The sequence below is a fragment of the Callorhinus ursinus genome, unplaced genomic scaffold (assembly GCF_003265705.2).
Source record: "Callorhinus ursinus isolate GAN/ISIS: 27379988/994484 unplaced genomic scaffold, GSC_fseal_2.0 scaffold26, whole genome shotgun sequence".
NCBI lineage: Eukaryota > Metazoa > Chordata > Mammalia > Carnivora > Otariidae > Callorhinus > Callorhinus ursinus.
The window spans coordinates 24,691,890-24,710,640 of NW_027397088.1; the positions used below are offsets into that span (position 1 = coordinate 24,691,890).

The 18,751-nt window shown below is 45.4% G+C and overlaps 1 protein-coding gene across 4 annotated transcripts in view; it reads left to right on the forward strand.

The window, feature by feature from the left end:
- The first annotated feature begins 7,770 nt into the window (after positions 1-7,770).
- SCGN (secretagogin, EF-hand calcium binding protein) overlaps positions 7,771-18,751 on the forward strand; it is a 35,242-nt gene continuing 24,261 nt past the window's right edge. For 3 of the 4 annotated variants that reach the window (XM_025891280.2, XM_073877689.1, XM_073877690.1), the window contains exons 1-4: positions 7,771-7,982; positions 8,872-8,942; positions 13,168-13,260; positions 16,166-16,255. In XM_025891280.2, the coding sequence (XP_025747065.1) occupies positions 7,901-7,982; positions 8,872-8,942; positions 13,168-13,260; positions 16,166-16,255 (336 nt within the window). In that variant the 5' untranslated portion in view covers positions 7,771-7,900. The remainder of the gene's footprint in view (positions 7,983-8,871; positions 8,943-13,167; positions 13,261-16,165; positions 16,256-18,751) is intronic. The other variant, XM_073877688.1, reaches the window with a different exon arrangement.

Below are 18,751 nucleotides of genomic sequence, written 5' to 3' on the forward strand. Positions count from 1 at the left end.
GGGGTACAGCCCTGAACACCAGCGCGTCAGGGCAGCGGGACGGCACGGATCGGGGCCCCGCGAAGAGCTGGGGGCCGGTCCACTGCTCCCATCCTACAAGTGGGAAAAAGGGGTGAGTAGGAAGCTGGCATCGGGGTGCGCCCAGCCGTCCCCCCCAACGCTGTCCGACCTCTCCCAACTTACTGAAACCCACAGGTGCGTTTCCTCACCCGGAAATTGGGGGTAATGATTCCTTCTCTACCTCTTAATATTATTGTGAGAATTCAGTAAGAATCTATAAAAAGAAGCCGGCACAGTGACGGGCTCATGGGAAATGCTCACGAGGAGTAAGTACCACTCTGGTGGGGATGACTCCACTCCCATGAGGAGTGGCACAGTCTCTGAGGGGGTGACCCCAGGTGGCCTCAAGCCAGATAGAAGTCAGACCCACGCCACAGTCGCCTCAGGCAAACTCATGGAACGTGTACAATTCCGCGGTTTTTAGCCCATTTACAGAGCTGTGCACCCATCACCATAATGAATTTTATTTTCATTACCCCCCAAAAGAAATCCTGCTCTAAATGCCCAGTCCCCCAGCCCCCCAAGCCCTAAGCAACTACTAACCTCCTTTCTGTCTCTATGGATTTACCTGTTCTGGATATTTCATATACATGGAATCACACAACATACCGTGTGAGTTTGTGACTGGCTTCTTTCATTTAAACCCACTGTCCTCAAAGTTCGCCCACGTGGTGGCACGTGTGGGTACTCCGTTCCTTCCTACTGCTGATATCCCGCTGTGTGAGCATGCTACGTTTCATTTATCCATTCATCTGTCGGCGGACACTTGGAGTTTTTCCATTTTTTAGCTCTTGTGAATAACACTCTATGAACATTGGTGTACAAGTTTTTGTGCAAATAGCATTGCTTTTTAAAAAGGTAAGCACCACGGTATGTAGGAAGGCTAATTTCCAACAGATATTCTATTTCAGGAGAGTAAAAGTATAAAATACTTGTTATAAAAAGGAGCCTTGAGTCTGATGGGATGGAGAACCTCTACTTTAGTGGAAAGGCAGTAAGTGGTGGCTTTAGAAAAACCTAGCTTGGAGCTTGGGCTCTGCTACACTGACAACAATTTTGGGGAAGTTACTCAAAGGCTCGTCTCGAGAAGTAAGAATACCAATGTCTACTTCTCAGGACTGTTGCAGGCGACCCCGACATAATTTGGGGAAACATCCAGCACCCAGTAGGTCCAGCAAATGTGGTTCCTTTGTTCTACCCCTTGACTTTGCATCTCCTCAGAGCCTCACATAGAGCTGACAGAGCTAATGCGCAATAAATAGCTATTCAATCAGAATTGGGAAGAGAGCGTAATCACGCAAGCTTTTAACCAGTGATCTCCTCTGAGTAAAGTCTTCCGCTAATTCCCCCCATTGTGTAGAGAACTTTTACTCTTCCCTAAAATTCCTCCAAGTTCTTTTAGCTCCCAAAGATCTCTTCCAGGGATCCTCTTCAGATATCTGGATTTGGTGACTACATCGTGCTCCCACATCCCTCCTTGTGTCATACACACCAGGTTTGGCCACCAGGTAGTGGCAATTACTTGGGGGTTTGCTCCATATTCAGGGGTGGAGACCGCACTTTTCCAGACCACACGTGCTTTTTCTTCTCTGACTCTACCTGGATTCTGGTGTGTCTTTCTCAAAGTGCAGCAAGGTACAAAAAGGACGTTTGGATGTGTCAGCGCAGAAAAGTGCTGCTTTTTATCACCAGTAAAGGAGCATACCAGATGCCCGCGGTCCATGCCCGAGCCCCAGCTCGTGGCATCCCAACCCTGGCTTAAGGATGACATAGGCTGGAGCTGCGCAGAGATATTTTATTAAAGTTGTGCAACATTATTTAACAGAATCGTTCATGTCACTGGTTTCCTCATCCCAGTGGAGTGACTTTCTTCCAACCCAAGAAGACACCACTGTTGGCTTTTCAGATTACTTACTACAGTGCTCAGCTGTCATTCTAAGTCTGAAAAGCAGCTGGGAACAGCAGCAAATCCTCTGGGACAGCCTCCACCAGCTCAGTGCAGGGCGGGGGTGCGGCTTGCACGGGACCCCCATGAAGATGAGCTCACAGGCCTAAATTACAAAGCAACAAGGAAGCTCACCACCAGTGAGAGTGAAGCAATCCTAAGGGGACTTAAGGAAGTCAAAAGTAGGTGAATATTTGAAAAGAAAGAGAATCCACGAGACAAAAATAGGAATTTATTTTTAAAAGAATAGGCATTGTTTTGAGAGTTAGAAAGATCATTGTAGAGGATTCAGTGGCTTCTAAGGTTTTACAGTGCTTCTCTTTGAAGGCGGGGCTGGGCCAACCTTGCACCCTGTTCTGACACAGAATGTGCCATAGTGATGCAGCATAACTTCTGAGGCTGGGCCTTAAGAGATCTGCAGCTGCGTATTGGTCTCTTAGGATGCTCCCTCTTGGCACCCAGTTCCGTGAGAAGCCCAAGGGAGCCATGTGGAAGGGAGCTTGAGACGTCCCTGCACACAGCCCCAGCGGACCTCCTGGACGACTGTACCAGCTGCCAATCACGTACGGGAGGCCGTTCTTTGGACCATTCAAGGTGATGCCACGAGGAGCAGCAATAAGCCTCCTTCGCCAAGCCTCAAGGCCAACTTGCAGAATTGTAAAGCAAGGAAATGCCTACTCTTCTCTACTTTGGGGAGTGGTTGGTTACCTAGCAATAGACCATCATGGAGAAGCCACAGTCCAAATGAAAAGACGGGATATACCTCCATGGCCAAGTATCATTTGGGTGAGCCCCGAGGCAGATACCAGGCAGACCTTTGCTGAAAGGCAGTGAAAACAGTGTCACCCTTGAAGGGAGCCGTAGATAGAATAGCGAGCATGACGTATGCAATGCTGAGAACAGAAATAGCTGTGAACGAGCAGCCAGAGGCTAGAAATGAGTTCGAAGTGATCCCAGGAGGACAAAGAAAGTTTCAATAATCTCTATTTCATAGCAGAAAGGTGCATCATTTTCAATAATTCACTTGGATCTTAGGCTTTATCATTTGAAAGTCCACTTGTATTAATGCCATTTACGGGCAAAAAAAAAAGTCCTTGACTATATATGCTATTAAATGGAATGAATTCATGTTTTGGCAGAAAATTCATCAATGAGTAATGCACGTACTCCATGGTACTTTCCTGGGGTACTCCTCCTTGAGACCCTAGTTCCTGGGCCCCAAACTTCAAGTCATCTGTTGCGGTTCCGCTGTCAGCCACAATCCCACACTGCCCTTCCAAGTCCTGCCCGGTGCCTGGCATTTAGTGGGCACTCAACAAATATTTGGAGAATTGAGCCAAATTGACTTCCTGAATGCGAGTCAGTTCCCAGAGCTCTACAGGTTTTCAAGAGACAGTATTTTCCTTATGGACAAGCTAGGAGTCAGTCAGTCATGTCTGAGAGCTCTGTAAACCTAGACCGCTTGTAAGAAAAAAGGTTAACACCACACCCTGATATGCCCAATTTGTGTCCTCAGGGAATATAGAAACAGTCAGGACTAACGATGAGGTGTAGGATTAACATTGTCAATTTCTTTTAACTTTGTCAATTTTTAAACATCTGTACTGACATATCATCCATATAACATAATAATCGCCTTCCTCAAGTGTATAGTTTGATGACATTTATTAAACTTCTGTAGATGTGAAGCAATGCCAGTTTTTTAACACTTGTATCCTACAAAATGGTCCTCATGACTTTATTTTCTTTACCCTTTGGAGCTGGTGTGCCATTAAACCAAAACAATCTCTTTAAATTCTCAGATTTACTATAGAGTCTATGAGGTATAGACCATGTTCAAACGTTCAATAAATATGGGAAGATAATGCCAAAGACAGCATTGTTTATATTTCCAGCTAGAAATTTCATTCCGAGTTTGTAAGAAGATGCAGATATTCTAACTCAAGAGTTGAATGTGTGCATCAGGGTTAATTAACAATGCTTCAAATTATAGACCACTGATGTTTCTTGTACAACCAGCCATCAATTAACTATGCTAATGAGAAAAGCAGGAAATGACTGCAGGAAAAAATGAAATCAGCAGGGATGAAAAAGAAAAACAACGCATTGCAGACCCAGTCTTAGCCACCAGTCAAAAGTTACCAGAGAGATTTAGAAGTACAAATTCTAAGAAGTTTTTTCCTTTTCCATATTGTCCTTTAGAGAAGCTATGTCCAAATCACAAAATGACCAAAATATACGATAGCCAAAGGGCTAGTCAGTGGCTCTAATATAATTCCTAGGGGAGCTTTAAAAAAATATCAGTGCAGGGCACCCGGGTGACTCAGTCGGTTGAGCATCTGCCTTTGGCTCAGGTCATGATCTCAGGGTCCTGGGATCGAGCCCCGCATCGGGCTCCCTGCTTCTCCCTCTGCCCCTGCCCCTGCCCCTCCCCTTGCTTGTGTGCTCTCTCTCTCTTTCTGACAAATAAACAAATAAAATCTTTAAAAAAAAATATCGGTGCAGAGTCCTCATTCCAGACAATTTAAATTAAAATCTCTGTGGAAGGGGCTACATTAATCCATCAACTGCATAATTTGTTTCAGGTTGATTCTATCTACTTTGTATTTGCTTTCCTCTGAGTTTTCTGGTTGGACAGTGAGGGTCTCAGGTAACCACTCTGGTTCTACTCCCACTCCCCTCACTCCACTTCCAGGTAGGAGAACCTCGGCGGTGAGACAGTCTTCTAGGTGATTCCTGCTGATTCAGTATTTTATTTTATTTTTTAAGGGTTTTTCTTTTCTTTTTTTTTTTTTTTAAGATTTTAGTTATTTATTTGACACCAAGAGAGAGACAGCGAGAGAGGGAACACAAGCAGGGGGAGAGGGAGAGGGAGAAGCAGGCTTCCCGCTGAGCAGGGAGCCCGACGCAGGGCTCAATCCCAGGACCCTGGGACCATGACCTGAACCGAAGGCAGATGCTTAACAACTGAGCCACCCAGGCGCCCCTGATTCAGTGTTTTAAAATACTTTCTCAATGGCTCTCTTCTTTGTCAAGGGGTAGGGTGGTTTTCCCCCAAGGAAATCTCTACTTGAGAGAATGCAAGGTACCTGAACATTATCTACCCCGCGTCACGATAGAAGACAATGAAAAGTTATCATCTGAAAATTACAATTCCCCACTGAGCTCCACGTGCCAGGCTCCTGGAAAGTGTTTCCAGTGAATTCCATGTGCCCCCAGTTCCAAGAAGAACAGCTGTGCTTCCTTCCTCCTTCCCTTAGATTTATAAAAATGTCTTTAAAGATTTTTAAAAAAATTTTAAAAGTCATAATCGTTTGCGTTATATGCTTACTGTAGAAAGTTCTAAAGCAGAACTACAAACAACAGAATTAAAACCACCCATGAGTCTCCCTCTTCCCCATTCCAGAGATAAACATCATTTATATCATTATTGTATATCCTTCCATTTTTTTCTACATATAGAAACGTGTTTTATTTTACAGAATTGGGTCATACTATATGCACACTTTTGTAATGTGCTTTTTTAATAGCTTGCTCTTATATTCTAAGCAGTGTGTGTGTGTGTGTGTGTGTGTGTGTGTGTACATGCATGTGAGATCAGGCTTCAAAATCAAGATTTCTGTGTATGCAGCAAAGCCCATCATAGCCATCAATTATTTAACCACATTAGACCCTGATTATTACTTCTGACATTTGCCTTATTTTTACTTTGTCCATTATTTATCAGAAAACAAGATCAGTCACTACCTTGGTGAGTTCGTGCAGATTATTCTTCCTGACTGATGTTTGACACTGTATCCATAATTACCCAGGGCCACACATAACTATGGACACTGAGCCACTCACTCTCTCGTCCCGCTATGTTCTCCAATATTTGTACCTATCACCTTCCCCAGAAGTGATGATTATTCAAAAATCCTGAGGCTTATTTCACCATTGTCTAAATGTCTACATATGGAGATTTATCATTTCAGTAGCTAACCTACATTGAGTGTTTACTGTGCTAAGAAGTGTCCATGTATTTTTTCATCTTACCTTTATGACAACAATGTAGGAGCAAATGCTTACAACTATCCCCATTTTTACAGGTGAAGAAAATGAGGTTTACTCTGAGTAACTTGCCTCATATCACAGCTAGTAAGAGGCAAAGCTGGACCTTAAACCCAGAGCTATTTGCTTCTAAACCATGTTTTTCATTATGATTAACCAAAGTCCGTATTTGTTCAAATTTTTTTACTTTTGCCTAATGTCCTTTTTCTGTTCCAGGATCCTAACCAAGGTACAATATTGCAGTTAATTATGATGTCTTCTTAGACTCCTCTTGGCTATGACAGTTTCTCACTTTTCTTTTTTCTCCATATCATTTAAAAAAAAAACCATACAGTCCCCTCTTATCCCCTATAAGACCACAAAAGTTATAATATTTTGTGCACTCCTATGAGGGACTCTGACCCTCACAGCAACCCTCCAGATCAGATATTATGATCCTCATTTTATAGATGAGAAAACAGAGTCGCAGACAGATGAAAACTAATGGCCCAGGTCACAAAGTTAGCAAGTGATGGAGCTGGGAAACCTAACTCAGGACTGTCTGACCAGGGGTGTCATGTTTTTTTTACTACTGTAGTTTAGTATATGTGCTTTTTTTTTTTTCTTAAGATTGAGAGTGTATGTGGCGGGGAGGGAGGTGGCAGGAATCTCAAGAAGGCTCCACCCAACGTGGTGCCAGAGGTGGGGCTCGATCTCACGACCCAGAGATCATAACCTGAGCCAAAATCAAAAGTCAGATGCTTGACTGACTGAACCACCCAGGCGCCCCTAGATGTGCTTTTAAAAAATAAATTTGAATGCTAATGTGAGAGTCAGTGTCATAAAGAAAACTCTGTATCTTGTCCAACTCTCTTAATACCCAAGCTCTTTCTATAGATTCCTCAACCAAAAGTTCTAAGCCCATGGTCAGAAGCCATCAGTACTCATCAGTTCCCTATTTCACAAAGCAACCAGTCAAGTTTTGAACAGTTCTGATCATTAGAGTTTTTTGTTCCTTCGAATGATTTTTGTCTTTTGATCTTGGTGAGGCTTTTATGAGCCAAACACAATCATCTACGTCTTCTACCTAAGAGCTCCGCAGTTGGCCAACATGTCTCCCCACCACCACCCCACTCTCTTCTCCTGGGAGAACATGGCATAGTTTAGACTTCCCTCAACATGCTGGTGCCCTGCGTTAAACGACAGTTCCTTGCAGAATTCCTATTTAGTTGCAAGTCCTTATGGTGCTTTATAGCATAACAATAAGCATGCCCTAAATACTCGGGGACCAATAATTGCTGTTGAGGGTCTCCTTGCTTACTGGTAATCTCCTACCACTACCAGTACCACCCCTCTCCACCTCACTCCCACTTTCCTCACACACTATTTCTAAGTCATCAGGTCCAAAGGGCCTTCACAGATACCTCTTCCGACACCTTAATTGCAGGAGCTCTCTCTAGAGGGGCACAAGTTTGGGTGTTCAGTCAAAGGTAAGGGGGAATATTTTCTCTGAGTTTGGCAAACAATTTAAAGGGCAAAGGCAGTTAGCCACGGAGGGCCCAGGACGGCGCCTTTATCCCCAGTCCCCCACAACGCGCAGGCAGACGAGGGCCCCCCGTGGGGTGCGCGGGGGCGGAGCGGGGCGGGGACCCGCGCGCCTGCAGGGGGGCGGGCTCCGCGGTCGAGGCTTGGGGACTGTAGCGACGCCAAGGCGCTGCCACCCGCCGCCTCGCCAGCCGCCCTCGCAGACAGGTGCTCAAAGCAAACCAGAGAGCAAAGAAGCAGGCGAGGGAGCCAGGAAGGAGCCGCTATCAAATTTCCCGGGTGTTCCTCGCCGGCAGGTGCCTTAGCTTCCTGATCAGCACCATGGACAGCGCCCGCGAAGGGACTCAGGGGCGCTTGGACGCCGCGGGCTTCTGGCAGGTCTGGCAGCGCTTTGACGCGGATGGTAAGTGGAGCACGGCACTGGCACATTCAGGTGTAGACGTGGCTCCAGCCCAGCCCCTCTGAAAGGACCTAGAGTTTCCCCTTTCCGTCGCAGGGAAAGTTGTCTTCCAGCGTTGTTAATGCGGTATACTAAACCAAACAGATGTTAGGTATACTGGAGCTACACATCTAGACGTCTGTGTAAGTTCAGGGTCAGGGGAGGGACTTGGTCCCGCTCCCAATCTCTGTGTGTGTGTGTGTATGTGTGTGTGTGTGTGCGCGTGTGTGTGTGTGTGTCTAAGATGATATGCCATATATGACACAGATCACTACATATATTTAGGCTTGTGGCTGGCAGGCAGCTGTCTGAAGTCAGCCCTCCCTAAAGGTGCTCTTCAAAGGGAGGATGAATTTTACCAATTTTCAAAAAGACACTACTCCCCCACCCCAAAAAAATCTACTTGAAAAGAAAATGGAACCACTTAACATGTGCTTTATCTTTAGTAATAATTCAACAACCATAAAGAAAATAGCTAAACTGTGTTTTGACTCTGCAAAGTAAGATTCAAGAATTACACCTGTTCAATTTTCCCAAGCTTCCAAGTCCTTGCGTTGGATTTCTTCTAAAATTCATGTTTGTCTGTGGATTAAAATGTATGTATTTAATCGTTTTCCTTTTCCAAATATTCATATCAACCCAGCACAGAGCATTTACTATTGAATGTGTGTTTACTATTCAAATCCATGTCTCCGAGAGGTTAGACACTGGCACATAGTTATTGGAATAGTGGAGAACAGTATCCATGGGGATTCTACAGATAGTGAGATTCGAAACAATTTAGATAAATAGTAAATGTCACATGTCATTCTATGTAAGTGACTATCACTTATGCATCTCTTGTTGCATTTAGAAAAAGGTTACATAGAAGAGAAGGAGCTCGATGCTTTCTTTCATCACGTGTTGACGACACTGGGTACTGAGGTAAGTACTTGTGCCATGAAGCATTAATTTATGTGCCTTTAGCAAAATACAAGAAGCATCAAAGTCTCATGTTGATTTGCACCTATTAATCTCATCTGACCTCTTTTCTTCCTTGCCTGTGTGTAATTTTTCTCCATCTCCTAGCAACATGGAGGAATTGAAGCAGGTTTTATAAAAGGTACAACTGCAGCGTTAGATGTGCTGGCTACTGACTTTCAGTGTAACATCTGTCATCCCCTCGAGAGACCCTAACTATGGATTCAAACAACTCTGTTTTGCACGTCTCCTTGGTTACGTTTCTGCTAATGGATGTAAACATGGAGATAAGGCAGCTCACTTTGATCAAAAAGGTGGAAGAGATGTTAAGAGCTCTGAGGTTCTGAGTGGTTAGTGCATTTGATACTCCTTTGATAGCAGACCACAAACAAATAGATCTTTTAAAATCATTTTCCATTATTATTTTATTAGAAGAGGTTATAGATTCCTTAGGGAACGACAAACCAGAAAATAATCAATATACCCAGAGCCCAGGTATAATAAACGTAAACCTATCTATTGTGTCCATGTCCCTCCCTGATGGTGAATCTGGCCTCGAGAGATGGAGATTAACTTTTGAAGACCCCTGTACCAAAGCAGAGGAAAAGCTCATACAAAGACACCCCAGCCTAGGAATGGGAGAGCCTAGTCAAAACTCCATCAGGGGACACGTGGTAAGAGGAGTAGCTCTGGAGACGGTAGCATTTACAGTGAATTGTGGAGATCACTTATCCTCAGGTAGAGAATGTTTACACAGAAGAATAAAGTGCCTTGCACTTTTCCTGTAGGAGCCCAGTGAAGGGAACAAAGCTCTCTGTGCCACCGAGGAGTGCTTCGTGGGGGTGTTTCTGGGCTGGGGTTGGGGGCAGCCAGCTGAGAACAGAAGAGGAGCCCTCTGCCTCCAACAGCCACAGACCTCGTCTCTGTGTGTCTCTGTCTCTGTGTACATAGATCTCTGTCTCTCTTTGCCTCTCTTATTCTTTTGATGTCTGTCTGTCTCATTTTTCTGCCCATTTCTGTTTCTCATTCTGATTCCTGGCCCCTATCTTCCAGCGGCTCTTGACTTTGTCTCTGACCTCTCTGTCTCTCATCTCTCTGTCTGGCAGGTCTCCCATGTGTCACCGTCCCTCCTGTCTCCCCGTTTCTCCGCCCCTCAAAGCTCTCTTGCCCCTCCTTTACCTGTCTTTTCTTTTCCTTTCTATTTCTCACCTGTCTCATCTTTTTTTCTTTGCCCCCCATTTCTTATCTTTCATCAGTTTCTCTTCTCTTCTCCTTCTTTCCCTTAACACTCTCTGTCTTTGTCTCCCGGCCTCTCTCTGTCTCAGCCTTGCTCCTACTAACTGCCATAAATACTAGGGCTCAGAGCGTTCCAGAACCCATGAGTCTGACGCCGTTTTGTCATGCAGGACAGGAGTGTTTGAGGAAAACAGATAGATGAAGTCAGAACCACTCCAAGTCTTGGAATAAACGGGATGGTCCGGGAACCCAACCCAACCTCCCAGCGACTTAGAACTTCACACGCTTCCAGAAGCTCCTTGCCTTCGTGATTTATAGGAAAGAAGGAGAAAAGTTGCTGTCCGTGTTGAAGGAGTATCTTACTCTCAGTCATGAAGTGGGGGTGGGGCTACTAAAAAGCAAGGGTCTGCTCTGAGCCAAGGACACCGGGAGCCAACTTCCTCTGGGGCTTTGGCTAACATTGGAGACATTGTTGTCACTGGTGACGGAGTAGAGGGGTGCCTCTCTTCCTGCTGGGCACTCCGTCTCTTACCCCCCCTCAGAGCCAGTCTGGGGACTTGCCCTCTCACACAGGGGCAGGCATGGTCCTCGCAGGACAGGAGACAAGGGACTCACCAGTGTCCTGTGCCTCTGTGTGTCCCATCCCCAAGGAATTTCAGTACATTTGGGGTTTGCCTAGGATCTTGCATTTCTAAATCACCCTAAGTCAGTGGGTATCTCTCTCACCCTCTGTCCCTCCAGGAACAATGACTGCCCATTGGGGGGGGGCCAGGGCGGGGTTCTAATAGACTCAGGCTGGTCTCGCTGGGCTCAGGCAGGAACCCCACCTTCCTCTTCTCAGCGCGTGCCTGCGAGAGAGCTTTTGAAGCAAGATCAGTTGTATAAGCCATTGTCCAAAAATGTCATCGTCTGCCATTATTCTGTTTCAAAATGCTGAGACCTTACCCTGGGGAGTGCGGTTGTAGGAGCCTGTGCTGGGCCCGCCATGCTCCCTGGACAACCATGATTAAAGAAACTAGTCCTGATTCCTGATTCTCGGTTTTTTTTTTTTTTTCCCCCTGCCAAGAAAGGAGTAGGCCCTAAGCATGTCCTTAATCAGAGGGCGGGACTTCCCAAGTGGACGTGCGTCAAGCTGAGTGACAGTCCCCATTTGTGACCCCTGCCTCCAGTCAGGAATGCCCCAGCAGGTAGAGAAGCAGCTGCAGGGAGGCCTCCAGGATTGGCCCTGCGGTGTAGGAGTGGCAAGCCGTTCTTCAGAGGCCTGAATAGCTCTACTTTCCTCCCTGATTAGCAGGTCACAGAGGCCTCGGAGGAAGGAATTTTAGGGCTGCCAACAGCAAGGGGCCTGCTGCTCAGGCTCGGAGAGGAACTTGTGTGATCCCCTGCTTCTCGGGGCCTCGGCAGAGACAGACTTAATGGAAGCATCGGGTATTTTTGCTGCCGTTCCTGTTACTCACCCCTTCTCTCGGCCCCCCGCCTTTTCCTTTCAAATGCTCAGAACTGGCCTCTGAACTAGGTCTGGAGAGAGCGAGTGCAGAGCAGAGCATCACTTTCTGGGGCTGTGTCCACGTTCTTCCTGTCAGATTCTAGCGCATCCTGGGCCTCCTTCCATGCTTCAGAGACGATGGGGCCTAGAGTCTCACAGAAAGGGGGCAGGGGGGTGCAGCTGGGAAATATAACAGAGGCAGCCCCTAGGCTCTGTTGCTTTAGGTCCAAGGGATAGATAGTCATGGGCTTTGGAGTTAGCGGACAAAAGTCAAGGTTCTGTGACTTCAAACTAAAGGCAGCACATAGACTCTGGCCACAGCTTCTTTGGCTTTACGTTTGTTTATCTTGAAACTTAATTTTCCACCCACGTGGCCTATGTCTGCTAACGTCCTTTGGGAAGGCCCAGCCCACCATAAAGAACCATGTATTCATTCCACAGATACTCTATTTCAGAGATACAAAAATGACGGCTGTCTTGGAGATCTCTTAATCTAGAAAGCCAGCCTGAAATGCAAAGAGAAGACCCACCTTGTGGAGTGATCCCCATCACATTTTTTTCTATATGGTGCACGTATGCAACCCATAAACCCAAACCCAAACACACACAATCCGAGGTGCCAAGACTAGAGATGCTGATCTCTCTCTATGTAGTGGGGCGTCTCAGGAGGAAGCCTGGTTGGCAGGGATAGTGCGGGATCGGATTAGGGAAAGTATTAGGGGGACTGAATTTAGCATGGCTGCTGGGGTCTGGAGTCTTGGGATCTGGCACTGCTGGGGAGTGTTTCTGCCTCTCAACTCTTCCATCAGAATTTCTTCTCCACTGTTGATTATATATGTCATATTTCTTTGTACGAACCCTTCAGTCCACTGACGAAGAACAAGTTAGTATGTAGAAAAGGTTGTAGGTGGAAGCGAGATGAGGCATCTTTGATAATTCAACAACTACTTTATTGCTTTTTTTCCCCCCTTCTAATTATTTTTTTCCTCAGTGGACCCAAGGAGAAGATTAAGGGATGAACGATGGCAAACTGGCAGTCTAAAAGAGCTGGGCATTTCACTTAGAAACAGAACAAAATCTCTGAGTTCTTGGGAAGAGAACTTGGGAGTCTTGCAAATGAGCTTAATGGAGGTGTTGTCTGTAGACAAGCTGACGGGATCGGGTTACCTCAGTCCGAGGCCCCTTCAAACCTAGTCTCTCAGCTTCTCTTCCTTCCTTCATGTTTTAGGAGTTCACTAGCCAGTAGGTCTCACCTGCTCAGGATTCTGATCAGTGGTGCTTTGCTCAAGAAATCTCCACCACTGTTTTCCCTTGTTCAACACGGGAGGCTCGCTTTAAATGGCTAAGTAACCTGCTTTCCGGGTACACTAACGTAATGATCAGGCTCTATGCTCTGAATATTTGATATCCTGACTATATTTTTGGAATCCCGGTGGCTTTAATGTGGTTCTGTCTGGCCTGTTGTAGGAGGCAGGCATGGAAGAAAATGTGCGGGGAATGAAACAGCAATTAATGGCTGCCCAGGATGTCTCTAGAGATGGGCGCGTGCAGATGAAAGAGGTACCTTTCCGGACTGCCCTTTTCCCGACTGTCCCTTTCTTGACCGAGCCTTTTTGGGCTGTCATTTCCCCTGAAAGATAATGCAAATCTTACATCTGATTGGGAAGCTAGAACTCTCTGCCAGGCCAGTGACCTACCCAGCATTTTGAAGTAATCACCTCTCCTTTTCCAACTGCTTAGCAACCCATATCAGTTTCTTTAGGTCAAGCAACATTTATAGTTATTTTAGAACTGGGGCGTTGATATGCTGGAGGCCTTGCAGTTACTCAATCCAATGTGTCTCTTTGCTGTGTGCTGTTCAAATCCAACCTGGGTATAAGGACAAACTGACTAACAAGAAATCAGTTGAAACTCCCGCAGCAGGTCCCAGCGGAGGCTGGGGAGCTCTAGCCCTGGAGATCATTCGGGACAAAACGGACAGCGGCTATCTCACTTCAGCTCAGCCCACATGGTACCTTTCTCTTCAGAAAGTTATGATAACAGGGCAAGATAATGTCTCCTTATAAAAAGTAGACGTGTTCACCAGGAAGGAAGCAGCCTCCTCAGAACACTAGATGTGTGAGCGTTTCCAAAATTTTCACCCCAAGGCAAAAATTATATATGTCACCAACAACTATAGTATAATTGATGTAAAGCAATCTGCGTATCCATTCAAGGAAAAGCAAGTGGAAGCCTCAAGCTAGAAATACCGAAGGACACGTGACCGCATGTTCACTGCTGCGTTCTCCAGGCCACAGAGCAGAGCAGAACATTTAGCGATGCCCAGTAGATACGTGTGGGCTTAAGAAAGAATAAATGAAGCATGGGAAATGCCCGGAAACGATGGTGTTATCTTATTAACAACAGGCAGAGCTTCCTGCAGAACTTGGAAACCTGGCAACAACTTTGACACCCAGGCCAACCATCAGTCGTGGAGTCCCGCAAATGCACATAACGGAGGTGTTGTTTGTAGACAAGCTGATGGGATTGGGTTGCATCAGTCCCAGGACCCTTAAAGCCTCTGGAGTCTGTGAGCTTAAGGAGTAGCTGGGCTCCCCCATCTCCTCCTGCTGTCTTTGTCTCACTCCAATCACAGGTCGTTGAGACAAAAAAAATCAGCCCACCTGGAAACATTTTAGATATTCTAGCACAACTAAGATGAGGCAGAGGTTCCAACTGAGACCCGAAGCCAGGCTGGTGGGTTATCTGTGCATCTGATTTGTCCGGGCCCCTCTGTGCCGCTCCAATCAAAGCTGAAGACAGACTGGGTTCTAAAGGCTGAGGACCGCTGAGTCACATTTTAATTTGGTTTCTTGGCTTGTGCTACCCCGTGTGAAAAAGCATGTAGTTCTGAAGAGCAGATGCCGATTCTAGCTGACCTTGGCCCAGACCCCTGTGGCAGGGGTGAGGCGGGAAAGAGGGGAGGCGAGGCAGCGCCAAGTCCACGTGGTGAACATGAGACCGTGGCCAAGTCACTTCTCCCGAGCCGCTGGTTCATGGTCTTCATCAACACGATATTAGCATTTATTGAGGGTTGAATTTGTACCAGGAATTTTGCTCAATGTTGCTTATAAGTAGCGCCTCATTTTACCTTTGGCTTTCACATAAGCACCAGGATATAAATATTACAATCCCCGTTTTACAAGTGAGGAAATTGAAGCACAGAGAGATCAATTAAATTGTGCCAGATCAAATAACAGGCGAGCGATGGAGAAGGAATTTGGATCCCCTCTGAAGCCTGTCACGGACACCGCACTGTCCTGCTCCCATGAATAAAAGGGGGTATTTATACTTACCAGTAGGGCCGGTATGAGAATTTAGTGAGATCATAAAAGCACGTCACCAGTGCCTGCCACATCGTAGCTACTCGATATATGATATTCAAAATATGAATGCTCTCGTTCACACGGTAGGTCCTCGAGCGGACCCACGTCCAACTAGAGAAGTGAGTAGGTGTGTGGGCTCATGACGCTGACCCGCCACCAACAGCCTCTGTCTGGACTCACTGTGGCGGGGCACTCACCGCGGAGATAGAAGGAATGGCCATTCTTTACGGGGGACAACGCAAGCCAGCCCTAGCACAGTACGGAAGGGTGGGATGAGCCCAGCCAAACACACCCACGTGCTGAAGCGAGAGTTACAGGGGAAGAAAATGTCACCGTTACTCAGGGGAGAAGTGACATCAATCAGTAGAAGTGGTGCTCAGATAGAAGGAGGGAGAAATGGATCATACCTGGACCAACGATGGGAGCATCACAGAGACACCGATAATGCAGAAGAAGAGAAACAGCCGACACTCAGGACACCGACGGCAGTCGCTCCTCTCTGTGCCCGTGGCGTGAAGAGACCGTGTGTACAGCATCTCCCCAGCATGGCAGGAAGCTGGAAAGTAGGGCCCTAGTCCGGGTGCCACCACTTACTGGCCACATAACTAAGGCAAGCTCCAGTTTCCTTAAGGAATAAGTAATAATGGTCGTGTGCTCTGTACTCTCTAGGTTGTGGTTAGGATGAAGCGAGTAAGCATCTGTAAGAATTTAGAACAGTTCGTGGCACATATAAGAATTATTCACTCTTTTAATTTTCTATTATATGATAGAGTTAAATTATTTTAATATGGGAGAGTCTTAAAATAGTGCCTGGAACATATTAAGCACTGACAAATTTATTATTAAAATTAGGATTATGATTTTGGATTGTAAACTCATGGGAGGCAGAGGTACCCACCGTGTTCCTTACCTCGTAGCGGTGCAATGCTGTTTGAAAGCATCAGTGAGTCCAAAATGGTAGTCGAGGGCCCAGAACTGCCATCTGAGCTCTCAGTCCTGAGGAATCCAAGCCCTCCTGTCCTATAGTATGTCCCACCATGTCTTTTACCCAGGGGGCACTGGCCAGTGTGGCTGACGGCTATTTCTCTCTGTTTCTTTAGCTTGCCAACATGTTCTTGTCTGAGGATGAAAACTTCCTTCTGCTCTTTCGTCAGGAAACCCCCTTGGACAGCAGTGTGGAGTTTATGCAGGTAAGTGTCGGGTTGTGTCTCTACAGAGCATGAGGCCTGAGAAGAAGCCAGGATCCCAGCCACCGACCGTGGCGGCCCCCACTCCTGCCCAGTCCCCAAGCCCACAGAGGATAAGACCAAGCAAAGAAGCCCTTGGTGACGAGCCAGAACTCAGGCCCCAAGCCCCAGTGTGTTCTGTGAGCTGCCCTAGGCTGCTCCCCAGTTGACAAAGTCCTTCAGCCTGGGCTAGAGGAGGCCCAGACAACAGGCCGGCAGGCCGACATGGAGGAATATGACGGGGGTCGGCTGGGAACTCCGGAGCCCAGAGAGCAGGTGCCCCATCCAAAGCAGAGAACCCGTTGGCGGGGCGGAGGGGGGGGGGCTCCGGCGAATTGCTGTCTTCTCGGAATGCTGTCTGGACATCTAGACTCTACGTGAAACTACTTGTTTTTATATGTTGGCCACTAATTCTAGTTTTGAAGGTATAATACCATGAAAACGTAACTCACTAGTGAGCCCATCCAGCCTTCTGTTTGCAATTGCTGTGCTCGAGAGAAAGGGGAAGGCAGTCAGCGGTTCCTCTTAACTCCTCTTTCAGCCTCTAGGTGTTACTGTCTGTTGGAGAAAGAAGACTAGGAAAGTCAGAGCAGACTCAAAGCAGCTACTGCAGCTGGGGGCCCATTCTTGAAACAGTTACTAAGTCCCCATTTAGGAGATAATAACTTAGTACCCTTTTGCACGACTGCATTTACTTCGGACCAAGTGAAAGTCATAAAATGGAGCAAGCACGTGCATAGACTATTCACAGGAGAGATCTGAATGGACAATAAATGTATGCTGGTTGCCAAGAAATGCAAATTTAAAACAACTAATTTTTGCTAATTAAAGTGGTAAGGATTTTAAGAGGATCAACAAAACACGTGGTGCCAGCAAGGAAGCACTGAGATTGACGCTCACGATCTGTTGGTAGGCGTGCGCACTGCAACAATTTTATGAACAACAATTTTGCAAAAATGTAATCAGGATCCTTTAAAATGTCATTATCTGAAGTTAAAAATATCTTTACCTTCTGACTTAATAAGTCTACTGCTCTAGGCATCTATCTTAAGGGTATAATCAGAAATGTTTGTATTTGGAGGAAATGCGTTAAAATGTTAAGAGGCAAAATTATGCGTGCATTATGATCTTAGTATTATTTAAAAAATGGTTCACCCTAACACCTACGTAAATTAGACCATAGGTAAATACACATAAGATAAACACTGATTGCTTTTAAGTGGTAAGATTTCAGATGATTTTCATATTCTTTGTACTTTTATGTTTTCCAATTGTGCACAGAATCATAATTATTTACAAATTATTTTAAGTGACATTTTCAAAATAATTTTAATGGTGCTTAAAAATGCTCTCAGAAAATTTTAAATGAAAACAATAAACAGATTGCCCAAGTGTATAGACAATATGACCTCCAAGTTAATCTTGTCATGTGTGTAATAGAAATGTAATGGAAAGGAAACATACAGATATACCTGGGATAGGTGTATATCTGCAGAGTGTAGTTTTCTCCTTTTTATAGTTCATTCATTTTGTACAGTGAATATGATTTACTCTTATAATCAGAAAAACAGTATGAAAATGTTAGGCCTTGCATCGTATAGAATAATTTTGAGGAATGGGAAAAAGGAAAGAGCACTTATGGAGCTTTCCTATCTTTTTGTTTTTCTTTTAACTTATTCCATTTACCCCCTCCCTTCTAGTTGGTCAGTTGTTTCTGTAACAAAGAGCTTTTCCTTTCTCTACCCAGTTAAAAAATATATATATCACTTCAGACTCTTGATTTTTTTAAGTTAAATTTATTATAACCTATTACTATCCTCTATATATTTTTAAAAATTCTAGGTTAATGCCTTTACGTTCCCCCTGAGCCATAGGACCTTAAAACACTTTAATGCTGACATATGGCGCCCAACTCACGTGTTGTGATTGTCCGGGATATGAGTTCTGTCTTGTTTTCTTTAACCCCACAAATTTTATGCAGTCAAGATTTGTTTTCTGCACCATTGCTTTTTGTGACTTAGATTCTCCTTCTTTGTGTCCCTCCTTCCCCGAGTATTATCCTGAACTAAATTCTGTTGGTAAAAACTTTGCCTGGAAATCTCCTTATTTTGCTTACATCCTTTAAAGCTAAGCATGCACGTTATTTGCATAAAAGCCTTTGGGCCTCCAGTGGCTGGCTCAGTTGTAGTGAAATTGTAAGATAAAGTAGATGGAAAATGTTTGGAGAATAACATTTAAAAAAAGCATGGAAATGGTTTTACTTATTATTTGAAATTCTCATTCTTAGTTTTGGTATATTCACACAGTAAAAGTTCGACTATAATTTATATTTAAATAGTTGATTTTGTAAGTCTGGCTGAGTTCAGGGACTGCACGGCATGAGGTTTCTCAGGCTCCTGAGCAGATATTGCCCGTCAATAGCCCCACTATCCCTGCGGGGTGCTCAGGCAGGGCTGGCTC